Below are 16939 nucleotides of genomic sequence, written 5' to 3'. Positions count from 1 at the left end.
TGCTCTCTCCGAAGGCTCTAGGGGAGGATCTTCCTTGACCCTCTCCTAGCTTCTGTGGTTGCTGGCAATCCTTGGCGCTGCTTGGCTATGGCCGCATCACTCCAATCTCTGCCTCTGTTTTCATGCGGCCATTTTCCTGTGTGTCTCTATGTCCAGATTTCCTTCTTCTCATAAGGACCTCAACTTAACGACATCTGCAAAGACCCTATCTCCAAATAAGGTCATATTCACAGGTACCGAGGGATGGGATGGGACTTGAATATATCTTTTTTAAAAATATTTATTTATTTTTCTTTCTTTCTTTCTTTGGCTGCATTGGGTCTTAGTTGCGGCACGCGGGATCTCTGTTGAGGCACGTGGGATCTTTCTTTGTGGCAGCTGGGCTTCTCTCTAGGTGTGGCACACAGGCTCCGGAGTGCGTGGTCTCTGTAGTTTGCAGCACGCAGGCTTAGTTGCTCTGCGGCATGTGGGATCTTAGTTCCCCGATCAGGGATTGAACCTGTGTCCCCTGCATTGGAAGGCAGATTCTTTACCACTGGACCACCAGGGAAGTCCAGGGCCTTTAATATATCTTTTGGGGGACACAATCAATACACTAACCCAGAATGCCACAGTTACCTCTTTCAAACTCTTGAACCTGCCCTTTCTGTATCTAAGACTGAAGCTTTCTTCCTGGGTCCACTCCCCTGACCCCTCAGCTTTTGCCAAAAATGAAGCAATGCTCCTCATTCCCAGAAATGCACCCTGATAGAGCCCTGCAATTCCACAGCTGGCAGCTTTGACAGTGGCCAAAGGCTCTCCTGCCTTTTCTCATTTAATCCTCACAACAGCCTCAAGAAGATTTACCATTCTTCCCATTTTATAGACGAGGAAATTGAGACTCAGGGAAGGTAAGTGCCTCACACACAGTCTCACAGCAGGGAACTGGCAGAGCAGAGACTTGATCCAGGTCTGCCTGATGGCAGACACCACATCCTTCACCACCGCACTCTACCGCCTAGCTTCTTCCCTTGGTGGTACATCTGCCAGCCGCCAAGAGGATCCAGGTAAACCCATCCAGCAACTTAGAAGAGTGTCATGAGAAAACTGCTAAGAGATAAGAAAGAACACAGAATTGGGGGCCTGGGTTTGGTTGTTAAGAGGACCTAGGGATAAGGAGTCACAGGTCACATGAAGAGATGAAAACAAGATGTAGTTTGGGGTGACATTTCTTTAGGGAGGAATTCTCCATTGGTGATAGTTTTAAATTCATTTGATGATTGATATAATATAAATTCAGTTATTTTTCTCTGTCCTACTTTTATAGGCCTACTCCTGGTGAATATCCTTTCATATCCTGAAGCCTGCCGGTGTTCTGGAAGCCAGTTTGTTGTTTTTGTTTGTTTGTTTGTTTTTGCGGTACGCGGGCCTCTCACTGTTGTGGCCTCTCCCGTTGCGGAGCACAGGCTCTGGACGCGCAGGCTCAGCGGCCATGGCTCACGGGCCCAGCCGCTCCGTGGCATGTGGGACCTTCCCGGACCGGGGCAGAAACCCATGTCCCCTGCATCGGCAGGCGGACTCTCAACCACTGCGCCACCAGGGAAGCCCAGGGAGCTCACATTTTATTGGGGAAGATGGACAATCACAACTAATGAGATCAGTGCTTCAAGAGAACTGTCAGTTGAGGTTCTTGGCTGTCTACACCATAATCCATACAGGTTTAAGCAGAAGGAGAAGAGAATCAGGCTCAGTGCTACACAGTTAAAGGTCAGGGCCAAAGCAGTCAGCCAAAACACCCATCCACACCAGGGGAATTTTCTAGTGGAAATATCACCACCCTGCCACCTGTTGCTTGGCACCTATGTGAGGTGATGGCTGTTAAAAACTCCTCCACGGATGCCCCTAGAACACCCAGACACCCCCATCACAGATGCTTTCCAGGTGATCTTATCTATCTGCATGCAGACATCAGTGCCCATCATTTCCTTCCACTTCCATGTCTTATCAGGAACACCTTGTGAATTACCTGGTGGTCCAGTGGTTAGGACCCTGTGCTTTCACTGCCGAGGGCCCAGGTTCAATCCATGCTCAGGGAACTAAGATCCCACAAGCCACACAGAGTGGCCAAAAAAAAGAGAGAAAGGAACACCTTCTACGTGGAACCCAGGTTACACGTGAAACCCACGTGGAATGTGGGAAATGTTACTTTCGTTTTCCAGCTTCTATAACACAGGAAAGCAATCCAGAAGGGACTGGGCAACTGGATGTTTGTATCTGAAATTCAGAAAAGATATACAGACCAGTGAGCTGGGACAGATCACAGAGGGTTCCCCCAGGTGCAAAGATTGGTGAGAATGGTGACTCAGACCAGGTACAAGGGTGCTTCCACTTTGGTTCACCACTGAAACAGCAAATGAGCTGACAGTGATAGAGCTAGAAGTGTGACGGTTGCTCCCTGATGCCTTCCTACCTCCACATACAGGTGCACTTTAAGCCTAATGGTCAAAGGAAAGAGTAAGAAACCTGCCAGGGCAGGGGAACCCTGTCTGCCCGTTGGCCCTTCTTTATTCCGTTGGGCTAGAACTCAGCACTCAGGGATCTACTTACTATCATGAAGGGAATTCCCTTTGATGATAAATCCAGACTTCTATTCTGACATATAGAAGTTCTAAACAATTAAATACTGAACTGTTCTGCATTAAAATGTGTTGACTAAGAGGTAAAATTTAGAGAGACAGAGAGAAAGTACTTTTTCCTTCTTATCAGCCACCCAACAAAGTGGAAAGTCTTGATTCCAGGTAGGGATGTCTGGTCAGGGACAGATCCTCAGTTATAGATCAGGAGCTAAAGAGAGAGACCACCACTGGTGACCCTTCTCTCCTAAGGAGAGGTGTGAATTTGAACCCCAAGGATGAGAACCTAGTGGTTGATTACAAATATTTTCCCCACCTCTGCATCATTATTTCTTTCTTGTTATCCCAGGATTTCAGTAAAATTTTGTAGGATATTCTTAGCATGCATTGAATTATGAGAAATGACTTATCTACACTTGATGAGTAGAGGGAATTGAGAAGAGGGAAAATCATCACAGATTCAAGACACATTATGATTCTAAAGCAGGCTAAATACAAAGAAAACCATATCTAAGCATATAGCAATAAAACTGCTGAAAACCACAAAGATAATATCTTAAAAGCAGCCAGAGAAAGAGATGCATTACTTTTGAAGTCACAGTAATAAGACTGATAGCTGACTTCTCATCAGAAACAATGAAAGTCAAAAAGAGAATAGAATGTTATCTTAACAAAGTGCTACAAGAAAATACTTCCCTAACCTAGAATTCAATAGCTGCAAAAACATCCTTCAAGAATAAAGGAAAAACAAAGACATTTTCAAACTAACAAAAACCAGGGTAATTCATCATCAGCAGACCTGCTATAAAAGGAATACTGAAAAAATGTTCATAGATAAAAAGGAATGGTCCTAGATGGAAGCTAGAAGATATGCATCAACAATAGAAGTAAAGATATTCATACAATGAAATACACAAAATATATACATATACAAGAATAGTCATATGGTCATTGTTTCTAGTAGCTAAAACATTAATATCCAAATGTCTGTCAACATTCCTACATGGTGTACTATACTGCAATGAAAGTTACAAATAGACTTACACTCCCATCAAAGATGGAGTAATAAAGACCAAATTTACCCTCCTACCTGAAATAACAACAACAAAATGACAAAATGTAGGAAATAAAGGTTTTCGAGGCATTGGTTATCAGGCAATGTTTGGGATCTTAAGAGGCAGAGAACACATGTAAACCCTACCATTGCCCACACTGCCTGGAGAGAGTTTCCAGGCCACCATGCAGGCAGGATGAACCAGATGAAGCCTGGAAGGCCCCCTGTGTTGAGGAGATGGAGCTGTGAGTCTGAAGAGGCTAGTTGGCTAGAGTTTACAGGGCAGAGTGCCAGAGATGAAAGAGCTGCAGAGAGAGAATTCTGGAGATTTTCAGAGGGTCTCCCTCATTGTTCAGCTGAGTTTTGATCAATGCATGCATTGGAGTCCTGACTCTGCCACTTTCTGTCAATCAACACGCCTGTTTTGAGCACCTACTATGTGCCAAACACTGAGGAGGGATGTGGGAAACCAGAGCTGAGGCAGACCTGTTCCCGCCCTTATCAGGCTCCCAGTCTAACTGAGGAGAGAAATCACATGCACCCAGCAGGCACACACCACCCGAGGAGTCTAAGCTGAGAGCCAGAGGAATGGTTCAGGGCAGATGTGAAGAGAAAAGAGGGTCCACTGTTCTAACCCACACCATCCCCTCCCTGACCCTGATCCCAGCACTGGATGGATATGGGGACATAGTGATGTGGGAGACATAGACCAGCTCCCCAGGTCTAGCCTGCAGTGTGAGTTCTAGGTGGGACCTGAAGAAGCAAAGACTGCCATCCCTGGGAAAGGGGGAGAACCTTGGGCCAGGAAGTGGGAGCTGGTGCCCCTCCTTGCTCTGCCTCTAGATCTTTGTGCAGACTTTCCGGGTCTCAGTTTCCTCATCTGACTCTGGGGAGGCTAAGCTCCTTTTACTCTGAAGGAGGTTCCCACCAGCTGAGCTTCTGGGCCTCAGTTTCTCTTGACCACAAAGGGGACAATAATCCCTGTCCATCCTTGGGAGAGCCTCCCAGTCAAGGGATTGTTCTTTTCCTCCAGCTACTGCCAAGAGGAGATGAAGAAGCCCCAGGAGTTTGTGCAGAAGTGAGGGGACAGGCAATGATTGACTGTCCAAGGCAACAGGGGTGAGGCAAGTGCTTTCTGCTGACCCAGCATCTCGCTTATATCTCTCCCCAACTCCCCCCACCCCATTGCACCCCAGACTATTCCATGCTTCCTGCTTCCCGCTCAGTCCTATGGTTTCTCCAGGGATGATTTAGGAATGGAGAGTGGCAGCCATCTTGTCAGGAAGTTGCAACACCTCCGTTCTCACATCTACCCTGCCAATCTTCAGACTCGGTGTACTTCACGTCCTGTACGGACCCATCCTATTCTGCCCTCAGAGAACAATGTGGCTGTGCCGTCTCTAAGCAGATTTCACTCACACAAACTCCCTGGAACATGGTGGCCTCCCAGCACACCCTCCTGTACCCTGAAGGCCTCGCCTTCCAGAGAACTCATCACCCCAGTGAGAGAGTGGACAGGAGTGAGGTTAGCCCCCATCACACCCCTCCCCTTCACATGCCCTTCTCAGACCTCCAGAGAGGTCAGGACAGCAAGGGTTGGGCGCCACCTGCTGGCCACGAGCTGCACTACAGGCCACTATCCTCTTCACCCCTTTTCTCGTGCCCCACCCTCTCTGACAACTCAGGCTGATCCCAGACCCTTCTCTGGGGCCCCAACCAACTTGCTCACCACCCCTACCCACCACAGTCCTGCGGAGGCAGGTGGTGACCCTGCCCTCCTGAATCTCCTTCCTCCATCTCGGAGAAAGAGCCCTTGGAGACGAGTCAGGCTCACACCAAACCTTGGCCGATTACTTGACCTCCTGAACCTCAAGCTTCTTGGCTACTGAATGAGACTAATAGTATCTACGCCACAGAATCGTGAGGTTTCTGCCCTGCAAACCAGTTCATCTGTACCGGTTTGCAGGGCAGAAATAGAGACACAGATGTAAAGAACAAACGTATGGACACCAAGGGGGGGAATGTGGCGGGGGTGGGGGTGGGGGTGGGATGAATTGGGAGATTGGGATTGACATGTATACACTAATATGTATAAAAAGGATGACTAATAAGAACCTGCTGTATAAAAAAATTAATTAAATTAAAAAAAATAAAAGAATCGTGAGGTTTCATGTAAAATGAAACCATTAAGTTGGGAGGGCAGGGCAGCCACTAGAAGCCCTGGGGCTAAGCCTTGGGTTCTCTAACCTGGTGAGGGCTGCCAGTGGTTCTGCAGATGCATGGCCCTCCTCCCATCTGTCCTCCCACCCCCTCCTCCCGCCCCCTCCCCTGGCAGCCCCAAACAGCTGCCCCGCCCATCTTCCCAGGGAGCTCACCTCCTGCTAGAGGCTCCACCCAACACCCAGTTGCCGGTGAAGGTGGTGCTGAAAAGCTGCCCAGGGCTGCTCACGAGCCGGTTCGTTTCCCAGCTCATTCTCCAGGGCACTTGCCAGTCCGCCCTCTGCCCTCACCCCCATCCAATTGGTCGAATGTGTCTTGAATGCCTCCTCCCTCGCCTCGCCCAGGGCACGGAGCATCGCCCTAGAATGATCCCTGCCCAACCTCTCCCGCCCAGTCCTTGCTCTGTCCTCCTGCTGGAGCTTCTAAAATGCTTGTCTGAGCCACTCCCCACTGAAAACCTTTCCCTGGCTCCCCGCTGCCCACAAAATCAAGCCGAACTCCACAGCCTGGCATTCATGGCCCTCCCTGATCTGGCCTTGGCTCCCCCTCCAAGTCTCCATTCCCTGTGTGCCAGCCACTCCACTCCCCTTCTCCGTGCATTTGTAGGAGCAGGTCCTTCTCCCAGGGGTGCCCAACCCCCTTTGCCCGCAGGAAAATGCCTGCTCATCTTCCAAACCTTGCTGTTCTTCTCAGGCCCCTGCCTGGGACCATAGGTATCATGGCCTGTGTCTCCCCCACCGGGCTGTTAGACCCTCCAGACCAGGGACAAGGATGAATTTAGCTCTGGGCCTCAGCGTAGGGTCCCGAGTGCATGAGGAAATAGTTGTGAGTTGTTCAATTTGGTGGCAAGGAGGGAGGGCCTCGAATGGGATTAAATGTCCTCAAGGAACTGCTGGGCTGGAGACAGCAGATGCAAGGGAGGGGAAGTAAGGCCCAGGGGTGGGTACCCAGGATGTGCTTCCACTTTGTCCAAAGGCTTGTGGAAGAGGACACACACACACACACACACACACACACACACACACACACACACATTCGGGGTTGGGGGTCACAGGTAGAGGAGCACCTATGTCAGCCCGCACCGACGCTGGCTTCAGCTGGACACCATTAGAATAGTCCTCCCGTGTCAGCTTTGGGCCAGGAACTGATTCATCCCCACCTGGGGGCCCACTGGTCAGCCTGGGTCCTGTGCTGTGAGAGGGCAGACAGACTGGGGGAGCCCAAAACAGGGGCTGGGCAGGGGAGGGGCCTGGACCCCATGGCCCCAAGGGGAGGCTAGAGCCCTGGGACCATTCAGCCCAGAGGAGCAGATTCCAAAGCATGACAGACTGTGGGGCAGAAGAAGCAGACAGGCTCTGTGGTCCCAAAGGCACGGCTGGCACCCTGGGGCCATTGTGGGTGGTCTCAAGATGATCCTGTCTCTCTCCTCCCAGCCCTCCCTCTCCTAGGAAAGGAGAGCCCAGTGCTCAGTCCCTTAACATGCCAACCTTTACTGATCTGGGAGAGATGAACAGGGATAGAAGATGGGAGGGGTATAGGCAAGTGGGGAGTGGGGTATGGAGACTGTGCCAGTCAGAGCCTCCTCATGGTCCCCAATCTGGGACCTGCCCCTCTCTGTCTGTGCAGAAGCAAACACTCTCACAGCCAGGAGAGCAGGGAACCCACCCCGCAGACACAACCCAGCGCTGTATCTGAGGTAGAGTCAGACTCAAGGTTACCCCTCTGGCTGGATTTACAGGGACACAGACAGGCATCCCCGGGGCTCGGAGGGGGTTCAGAGGCCCAGGCCTCGGCTGTATGGGCACTCATGACTAAGGAAGGCCAGCAGACAGAGGGTCTAGGAGAAGCACCAGGTCACCTCCTCTAGGCAGCCTCCTTGATTGCTTCAGCCCCTCAATTCTCCCTTTCCAGTCCACAATCGCTGCCCCATGCTCAGGCCTCTGTATCTGCCATCCACACCTAAGTCCCTACTATCTGTCACAGGACTGGTCCGGGGATACCCCAGCAGGTCTAGGACTCCCCCAGAAGAGGGGCTAGGCAGCAGGGGTGGGACCTCCAGTAGCCTGAGAGTTCTAAAAGGCATTTGCCTCCCCCAGGGCTGTTTCCCCGCCCCCGCCTCCAACCCCACATACAAAGTCTGCAAACAGCCCTGTGGGGGAGGGTTGGTAGAAAGAAATAGATTTATTCTCATGTACAAAGCCGTCAGCCCACAGGACCATATACAACAGTTGCACAGAGTCCTAGAAAAACGCATCTCTCTAAAGGCAGCTCAGAATAGGTAAGGCAGGTGGCCCCCTCCCCCCAGCCCACAACACTGTACTGAACAAAACAGAGAAAGGAGGAACCTGCAGCCGGGATGACCCCAGAGGCCCAGCCCTATTGGGTCTCCCTAGCCCCGGGGCACAGGTGGATATGGCCTTGAAGAGGAGGCAAGCCCTACCAGGGCTGAGGCCAGGTTCCCCTCTGGCTGCAGGAATGCAGGAGGGGCTCGGGCTAAGGGAGTGCACTCAGGAGGCCACTGAGGGACTCAGTGTCGGCTCTCTGCCCCAGGGGTCCAGGGACACTCCATGGCCTCTCCTGGGACTCCACAGAGCTATGGGGACTTTGATCTAAAAGGGGTCTTAGAGAATGGATTGTCTCACCCTCCTGTTTCATCCAGATAGGGGAAGGGACTTGCCCAGGGACAGCCAGGATGAAGCACTGCTGACCCATGATGGGCCTGCCTCCCAGCCCAGGGATCCTTCCTGCCCACTGTTCTTATCCTGCTTTCTTCCTGAGCCCCCTCTCCCAGAGCACTGAGCTGCCCCCCTGGCAGCTTCCTTATGGGACCCCTTCATCTCCCCAGGTCCCAGTCTCCACTATAAGTACAGTGGCAGTCCTCAGGGCCACCTGTGGCCCCATCGCTATTTCTAGTCCTCCAGCCAAGCTGATGACTGTCTCTAAGACCCACACTCTGCCCACTCAGATGTCTCACCTTCTTGCGTGAGGATCCTGGGGGGCAGGGGGTGTCCTCAGAGGAAAAGGGCACAGATCTGGTGGGGCAGAAATGGGGCCCAGGAGAAACCATCCAGGCTGCCTCGGAAGAGTGGCCTGAGGGGGGGCACTTGCCAAGGTGTGGTCAGAGATGCAGAGCAGGGCGCACTGTTCATTGTCATCCCTGTGCTCTCAGAGGACAAATAAAGTCCTGGTGAGGCTGGAAGTCTTCCATTATACAGACGAGAAAGCTGAGGCCGTGGAAGGTCGGCCTTGCCCGGGGTCACATGGGAAGTCCTGGTCTAGAATCCAGGACCCGTGGCTCTGGTCCCAGGGCATGTGGCCAGGCCAGTGGAGAGTTGTGGGAGGAGGCCTGGGTGAAGAGGAGTCCCAGGAGGGACTCACTCAGCATCGAGGCTGCAACAGCCATTGATGGGGGCCCCAGCACCATCCAGGTCAGGCACCTCGTACTCCTCGTCCAGGAAGTCCAGCGAGTTGTTGCTTGGGAGGCCGCGGATGGTGAACTTGTGCGACACTTTGGTCCAGTGCTCGCGATTAGAGGCCACACGTTCATACAGCTCTGCTGCTTTGGGGAACAGGTCCTGCAGCAGCCTGGGGATGTGAAGGCGCAGGGTAAGAGGTCAGACTGTGAGCAGCAAGAAAGATTAGGCTGGACCACAGGTAAAACTTCCACAAGAGTATGAGGCATAGGACGGGAAGCACAAGGAGAACATGGCGGTCTCTTTCCATAAGGGACCAAGGATGAAGTGAATGGCCCATTTAGGGGCAAAGCAGGAGAGGTTGTGCCCAGAGGCAGGGAGTGGATGAGCTGGAGCAGAGCCAGGCCAGCCCACCACTTGTGTCTGCTGTGACAGCCACAGCCAGCCCCATCCCACCCACCCTGCTGTCCCTGGCTGGGGTCCCTAGCAGGCCCCACGAGATCGCTCACTTGTAGATGGGCATTGCGATGTGCTCCATGAAGCTGATCTGCAGCTCGGGGATGTAGGCCTTCTCACGGTCCATCATCTCCATCGGCCTGTTGCCCATGGCCTTCTCCTGCAGGCATCAAGTCGTCAGGCCTGGCCCTCTCCTTCCTCCATAAGCACCCGGATCAGGCTAACCCAGCCCTCCCGGGGCCCAGGCTAGGAACCCTCCCCCAACCTGGATACCCTGCTGTCACTCCCCACATACCAAGTCTCCTTGGGAAAAGAACTCTTTGTAGATCAGCTCCTGAAAGGTCAACACTCTCATTACCTCCTGTGAGTGGGGTCCATCCACCCACGCTCCTCCACAGCCCATTCCCAAGGGGGCAAACTGAGGCACTGTGACCTCAGGACCTGCCCTTACCATGTCCGGCCTGGCAGGGGGATGGGCCCCAGATGGGAAGGAGTGGCTGGGTTCTGGCCCACCTTCCACCAGCCACTGATTTGCTATGAGTGACCCCCCCAGTGAGTCCATGTCCCTCCCTGCATCTCCCCACCTGTCGTCCTGAGGGGGTCCAGGTTCCTGTCTCCCCCACAGGCTGAGCTCAGCACAGGGAGGGTGTTCAGGCTGCGGGAGCCACACAGAGCCAGGCAGGGAGTACAGCCTGCGCCTTCCCAGGCTGGGGCAGCACTTACTGCAATCTTCCTCGTTGTCTTCCAGCCCTTGGTCTGGTCCGAGAGGTCACAGGAGGTCATAAGGAGGCAGAGAAGGAGGCTGTGATGCTGCTTGTTGGTTCGGTCATAGCCCACTGTTGGGGAGAGAACGGGGTCAAGGAGAGGGCCCCAGCATCCTGGTACCCTCTCTCGGAGGGCAAGGCCCCAGGGCCCACCCCAAAGTGGTCCAGGGAATTCAGCACCCTGGATGGGAGCCAGGGATGTAGGGCTGGGTCTGCCTGCTGGGTTGATGCCAGAAGGGGTGGATCTAAACCCCTGGGGATGCTCTCCAGGCGAATCCCCCTCTTGGTGGTCCCTCCCCATCCCTGAGGCCTGGGCTAAAGGCAGGCACCTTCGGCCATCTTTTGGAGATCCTTGAAGATGCGGAGGTGGTGGGCCAGGTCTGTGGCCAAGATGATGTCCCGCATCAGGTCCAGCATGCGCTGATAGTCCTGGGCCAGGGCCAGGGGTGCGGGAGGGTGTCAAGGCCTCTGGCCAGACACCCCACCCTCGCCCCCAGACCTCAGGAACCTCCACCCCTCGGCTTCACTCCTTCTCCCGTCTCAGGCCAGCTCCCAGCTCCCACTTCCTCACCCCCAGCCCCACCCCCGGCCTCATCACCTTCCGGGAGAAGTGGTCAAAGATGTTGCAACCGTGGGTGTTGAGGATAGCGATGGCCTGAGCGAAGTGGTGCCTCTGGGGGGAGAGGAGTGATGGGGGTCCAGCTGGGGTGGGGGGCTTCCCTCCTCACTGACCCCAAGAGTGGGAGCAGGCCCGGCCCAGCCCCGGCCCCCAAGGTGAGCTGAGCAGGCAGAACTGGGGAGTCGGGGGTGCGGGGCCCGTTCCCTTTCTGGACTCTGTTTCAACCCTCTCTGTGACCCTGGGCAAGTCCCTGGCCACCTCTGAGCCTTGGATTCCTCAGCTGTCACATGGAGGGACACAACAAGGTAAGCTCTGAGGGCCTCTCAAGCTGGAACGATTCCGAAATGATCCCTCGGAGTCCTGGACACTAATTCATGCAGCCAGCATTTGTGTGCTGACAAGGAAGGGCGGTGACAAGGCGAGGGCAAGGACCCTGTCTCCTGATGCTGAAGGGCTATCACTCAGGGGAGGGGCACGTAAGCCCAGGGCATGGAGGGCAGAAGCAGGGCTGCCACCATGCCTCCCAGGAGGAAGCGAGCCCCTCGTCTCTGGGGGTGTGCAAGCGGGAGCAGCTCTGGAGGGGGCCTGCGGGGTCCGCGTGAGGCAAGGCGAGCTTGGAAGTCTGACTCCCACTCTGTGCCAAGCCCTCTGCCAGGTGCAGGGAACTCAGAGATGTCCCCGATTCTGTCCCTGCCCCCAGGAGCTCCCATCGCGGGCGTGCAGACCCACCCACATCAGTCTAAGGCAAAGCTGAGTATGATGGCAGTGAAGCCCGTGCCCGGCTGGGCGGGGAGGGGGTTTCATAGGGTGTCCCCAGACATGCAGAGAGAAACATGCTAAATGCAAGTCCTCCCTCGGCAAACCTGGGCTCAGGCGGAACCTGCTGCCTGATTCGTACCCCCAGCCGCACCTGCACGCCTCCAAGCCCATCGGGGAACAAGAGCCAGGCGTGCCCTGGGGGTGGCTGCAGCTCTCATAGCCTATCTGAGGAGCAGGGCTTGGGAGGGGGACGAGCTGGGCCACAGTCTAACTTAGTAAGTCACTGGCTTTAAGGGGACAGTGGAAACGGGGATGTTGGGCAGAATGGTGGTACCTCCATGACAGAACCTTCTGAGCTGTAGAGCGCGGCCAGCACAGATTTCTGGAAAAGCCCGAGAAAAGTCCATCACTCCTCACATCCAGAGGCAAGTGCTGCCGCATTGGGTTCAGAACTGCCCTGCGCCTCCCGCCATCTCCCAAAGCCTGGGAGAGCCTCCTCCCATCTCCAAACTGGCTCCTGGTCTCACCAACTCCCGCCTCTCCCCAGGCTGGAGTGGGGAGACTCCCAGACACCTCGGGGAGGGTGCCCACTGTGACGAGGGCAGGGTCTCACCGAGGCCACCTGGAAGGAGTTGTTCGTGCCTCTGTGGTCCAGGTCGTGACACATGCAGGAAATAAACAAGGCAAAGATCTCCATGTCCCTGGTTGGGAGGAGACACAGGAAAAGGTCAGCCACTGCTGCCTCCCCACACTTTCAAAGGAGGGCCAGCTGGATGAGACGTCCAGGATAAGGGGAATAGCTCAGTGGTTGAGTATTTGACTGCAGATGTCCAGGAACCGCCTGGACAGGAGCTCAGGACACCTGGGTCCCCTTCTTGGAAAGGGGCCTCGTACCTTTCTAACTGGGCTGTTAAGAGGGTCCCGTGAGGCAGTGTGTGTAAAGCCTGCCACACAGGAGGTGCCACCCTGTCCCAGGGAAGGGGACCCCACCAGCTACCAGATGGGGGGAAGTGCAGTCACTCACTCGAGGTAGTTGGCGAGCTCCAGGTTCTTGTAGAGCAGGTAGCAGAAGTGGGAGACAGAAAAGGCGTGCATCCAGTTGTGGTAGGGTGGATCCCGGTAGCCCTTCTTCACCATCAAACAGAACCTGGGGGAGGGGAGAGGGCAGCACAGGGGCCTCAGGCTCTCCTCCTCCAGGAAACCCTCCAGGCTCTGCCCTGCCCCATTCCTTTCCTATCCTGTGGTCCCAGTGTCTGTGAACTGCTTCTCACTCACAGATCCCCCCCACCCTCACAAGAGTGGGCCTCCCCTAGGCATCCTCAGACAGTCCTTCCCAGAGCGCAGGGGGCAATGGATGTGAGAGTAGAGTTAGGAGGGAGGCAGAGATGGGGCTGCCTGCACGGAGGGGAGGGCTGGGGACACACACCGGGCCAGCGTCGGGCAGTCAATTTTGTAGTTATTGATGAAATTCATGTCCTGCAGCATGCTGAGGATGGCCTGGAGAGAGTGGAAAGGCGGGATCAGAGGATCGTCAGTTTCAAGATGGGCCACCCCACCCCCAGCCTTGGCCCTTCTTGGAGCCTCCAACATTTCGGAGTCTTGGAACTTTAGATCTAAACTAGAGAACTATAAAACGGTAGAGCCAAGCACTCTCAGAGCCATGAACTTAGAAATATGACATCTAAGAACTCTTGGAACCAAGTTCACACAAAATCTTAGAAAAACAGGGAGGGAGGTGCCAATCCTGAGGCCCTCGTTGGTTCCAGTCCAGCCCCTGGCCCCGGGCAGGCCCTGGGGCCCGTGCCGGCAGCCCGCATGCCCCCTCCATCTCTGAGGAGACTCTATAGCCTTCTTTGATGACTCTGTCTTGCCAGGAAGTTCCTATGCACATCTAACTTCAATCTCTGGCTGTACACTCTCCACCTCCACATTCCAGTGGGACAGGCCAGCTCACCATGGAGGTGTCATCCTCGGGCAGAGAGCGAGGAGTGTAGGTGAAACAGGCAAAATTGGAGTCAATGGCAGCCACAGGCTGGATCCCATCATGGAGAAGTTTGGTGTATTCATCATCAGAGACCTAGAGGGAACCAGCCGGGGTATTAGAAGATGGCCTCCACCCAATCCAATGTCTTCAACCTCAACTTCCCACAGTGGCAGGGACCTCCTACTCAGAATGCGCACCAGTCGGGCCATCCACTCCATGGGTTATCACTGGGCAGGAGAACACCACCGTCCCCTCACCATCCTGCAGCCCACCTACTATGCCTCCTTTCCAGTGACCACCCTCATCTGTAACAGCCTGTCCTTGTCAAAGACAGAGAACACCTCTTCATGGCAGCATAGGTAGCCTTTCATGGACAATAAATGAAAGATTCCTTCTTTTGGGAGGACCATCCCAGAGTCTAACCTCAATCCTTCCTGCTACAGCTTTGACCGTAGCCACAAAGTCTGTGACACTTTGGTTTAGACACAGATGAGAGGAATGTTCAAACGAACAATGACCACCACATACTCTGAAGTAAAGCCTGGGACAGCTTTTCTAACACAAGGTCTGGGAATGGGACTGCCCAGGACTGCAGGGCCACTGTATTTAAGGGATCTGTCAGAAGGGCCCTGGGTGGGCTTCCCAGCCTTCAGTAATTCCCAGGATGGGAATTATCCCTGGACATTGGGAACACCTGGCTGAACCAATTCTTCCCTGGGCTAAGTAGTGCTGCCAGCCTTGGGGCTGAACCAGAAACTGCTTTGAAGGCCAGCTGCCCCGAAGGAGAGCAGCAGAGCAAAAGGCGAGGCATTGCTCTGCGTCTATCTTCCTTTTTTTTTTTTTTTCTTGCGGTACACGGGCCTCTCACTGTTGTGGCGTCTCCCGTTGCGGAGCACAGGCTCCGGACGCGCAGGCTCAGCGGCCATGGCTCACGGGCCCAGCCGCTCCGCGGCATGTGGGATCTTCCCGGACTGGGGCACGAACCCGTGTCCCCTGCATCGGCAGGCGGACTCTCAACCACTGCGCCACCAGGGGAGCCCTGGGTCTATCTTCTTATATTCAAGAGAGGATGATAAGAAAGCCCAGCCTGTCTTGGGCGCCTGAGGATTTGGGGAGGCAGGGGAGGAAAACGTGGGCTACAGGGGACCCTGGGGCCCTGACAAGGAGGGCAGAAGCTCCATGCAGGGCTCACCTTCATGTGGTACATCATCATCTCGTTGGCCAGGTGGCTGCGATACTGGGCCTCATTCACTTTCTTGTATAGGAGGGACTGGGGGGAGAGAGGGAAAGATGGGGCTCAGGCAAGGTGGCTGTGAAATCTCAGAACGTCCAGGACTGGGACAAAGGGATCAGATAGAACCCCTGCCCCCTTCCTGTCCCATGCTGGGCCCAGTCTGAGCCTTCAAGCTCCAGCCCAGAGCAGGGGGCCCCTCCAACTTTCATCCAGACCTCCCCTTGCCCCTCCTTCCCAGTGCCTCTTAGCACTTGAGCTGGCACTTGGCACACTCTCCTGAGCTTGCCCCAGGCTTCAGTGACGGAACCTGAGGCCCACAACAGAGAGACAGAAGCAAGGAAGGGGGACAGCGTTGGGGGCCTAGGGGTTGGATTCCTGGGCCAGAGCTGCCAGCTCTGGACAATGAGACCCAACATATCCCAAAAAGAATAACCAGGAGCTTGGGTTGAGGTTGCTTCCAGAGAACGGAGGGAAATAAAACAGACCTCCCATAGTCCTGGGAGGCTAACTGTACAGGACAGGAAGTAGTATCTCTGATTTTCTGATGGGAAACTGAAGCCAGAGGTGACCAGTAGGTACTGAAGATTGCAGAGCAACCCAGCAGCAGGGCTCTGAGCCCCAGGGCAGGGCACGGACCCGTCTGGACAGAGCAAGGAGAGCCAATGTGGAGAGAACAGAGGGTCCTGCACGCCCCTGTCCTCCTCACATGTGCGATGCTGATGCCACAGTAGATGGAGAAGGCTGTCGCCAGATCCTCGTCAAACTTGCTGAACCATGGTCCGTTGATCTTATTTACCAGCTCGGCCACACCGATGACCTCTGGGGACCAAAGAAGGGCTAGGATGAACCAGTGGATGTGTCCGACGGAGATCTGCCCTCCCAGGGTGTCCTCAAGGGACATCACGTATTTGGGAAAACCCATCCCTTCGGCTTAGGGACACTAGGGTGGTGGAGAAGGCTTGTGGAACGTCCGCTCGGCTCCGCCCCATCCTGCTCAGGCCCCGCCCCGCCCCTCCTCCCGGAGCCGCCAGGACCACGCACCCTTGTTCTCGTTCTTGATGGGAAAGCAGAGAATGTTGCGCGTCCGGAAGCCGGTGCTGTCGTCCACACCGCGGTAGAAAAGTGGGTGTGCGTACGCGTCCGGGATGTTCAGAATCTGGCCCGTGGTCGCCACGTGGCCCGCGATGCCCTGGTCGGCCGGGATGCGGATCTCATAGCTCTGCCGGGCCAGGGATGGCGTAGAGAGGAAGTTGGTGGCCGGTCACAGAGCGGACCATCAACCATCGGGCCTGCTCCACAGCGCCCACTGCGTACTCCCGGCCCCCAGGACCACGGCCACACCCTCTCTCCTCAAGGCCCTGCCTCACCTCATCATCCACCACGCCCCCATCGAACACCTTGGCCACCAGCTCGTTCTGATCCAGCAGGAACACAGAGCATCTGTGGAGAGATGGCTTTGGTCCACAGAGCCCTGACACTCCTCTCCCGCCACCCCTCTCCTGCCACCCCTCAAATCTCACGACTAGAGGCAAAGCCTGGATTTTGAGGCCTGGAGGGAGAGACTCTCCTCAGAGCTGGCTGACTCCAGACATCAGTCCAGATCGATGATTTTTTTTTTTTTTTTTTTTTTTTTGTGGCACCTACTCTGTACCAGGCACTGTGTTAGGAGCTGAGGACCCATGGCCAGCAAAGTAAGCCCCACCCCTGCTGTCACTTGCTGTCACAGTCTAGTGAGAGTCACAGGCATGAAATAAAGAATCACAGAAAACGTGAAGGGGTCCCACAAGAAGACAATGGAGGGGAAAAAAAGAGCGGAGGAAAGAA

The 16939-nt window shown here is 54.8% G+C and overlaps 1 protein-coding gene across 7 annotated transcripts in view; it reads right to left on the bottom strand.

The window, feature by feature from the left end:
• Positions 1 to 8048: 8048 nt before the first annotated feature.
• PDE2A (phosphodiesterase 2A) overlaps positions 8049 to 16939 on the bottom strand; it is a 102226-nt gene continuing 93335 nt past the window's right edge. For all 7 annotated transcript variants that reach the window (XM_073808512.1, XM_033862350.2, XM_033862352.2 and 4 more), the window contains 15 exons: positions 16483 to 16555; positions 16157 to 16334; positions 15822 to 15934; positions 15074 to 15151; positions 13852 to 13974; positions 13324 to 13394; positions 12922 to 13044; positions 12511 to 12598; positions 12232 to 12279; positions 11118 to 11192; positions 10849 to 10948; positions 10479 to 10591; positions 10051 to 10089; positions 9809 to 9915; positions 8049 to 9471 (listed from right to left, as the gene is read on the bottom strand). In XM_073808512.1, the coding sequence (XP_073664613.1) occupies positions 9261 to 9471; positions 9809 to 9915; positions 10051 to 10089; positions 10479 to 10591; positions 10849 to 10948; positions 11118 to 11192; positions 12232 to 12279; positions 12511 to 12598; positions 12922 to 13044; positions 13324 to 13394; positions 13852 to 13974; positions 15074 to 15151; positions 15822 to 15934; positions 16157 to 16334; positions 16483 to 16555 (1540 nt within the window). In that variant the 3' untranslated portion in view covers positions 8049 to 9260. The remainder of the gene's footprint in view (positions 9472 to 9808; positions 9916 to 10050; positions 10090 to 10478; positions 10592 to 10848; positions 10949 to 11117; positions 11193 to 12231; positions 12280 to 12510; positions 12599 to 12921; positions 13045 to 13323; positions 13395 to 13851; positions 13975 to 15073; positions 15152 to 15821; positions 15935 to 16156; positions 16335 to 16482; positions 16556 to 16939) is intronic.

Source organism: Tursiops truncatus, chromosome 8 (assembly GCF_011762595.2).
Source record: "Tursiops truncatus isolate mTurTru1 chromosome 8, mTurTru1.mat.Y, whole genome shotgun sequence".
Lineage (NCBI taxonomy): Eukaryota > Metazoa > Chordata > Mammalia > Artiodactyla > Delphinidae > Tursiops > Tursiops truncatus.
The sequence above is the reverse complement of the archived record's forward strand: the minus strand, read 5'-3'. Positions and strand labels throughout refer to the sequence as shown.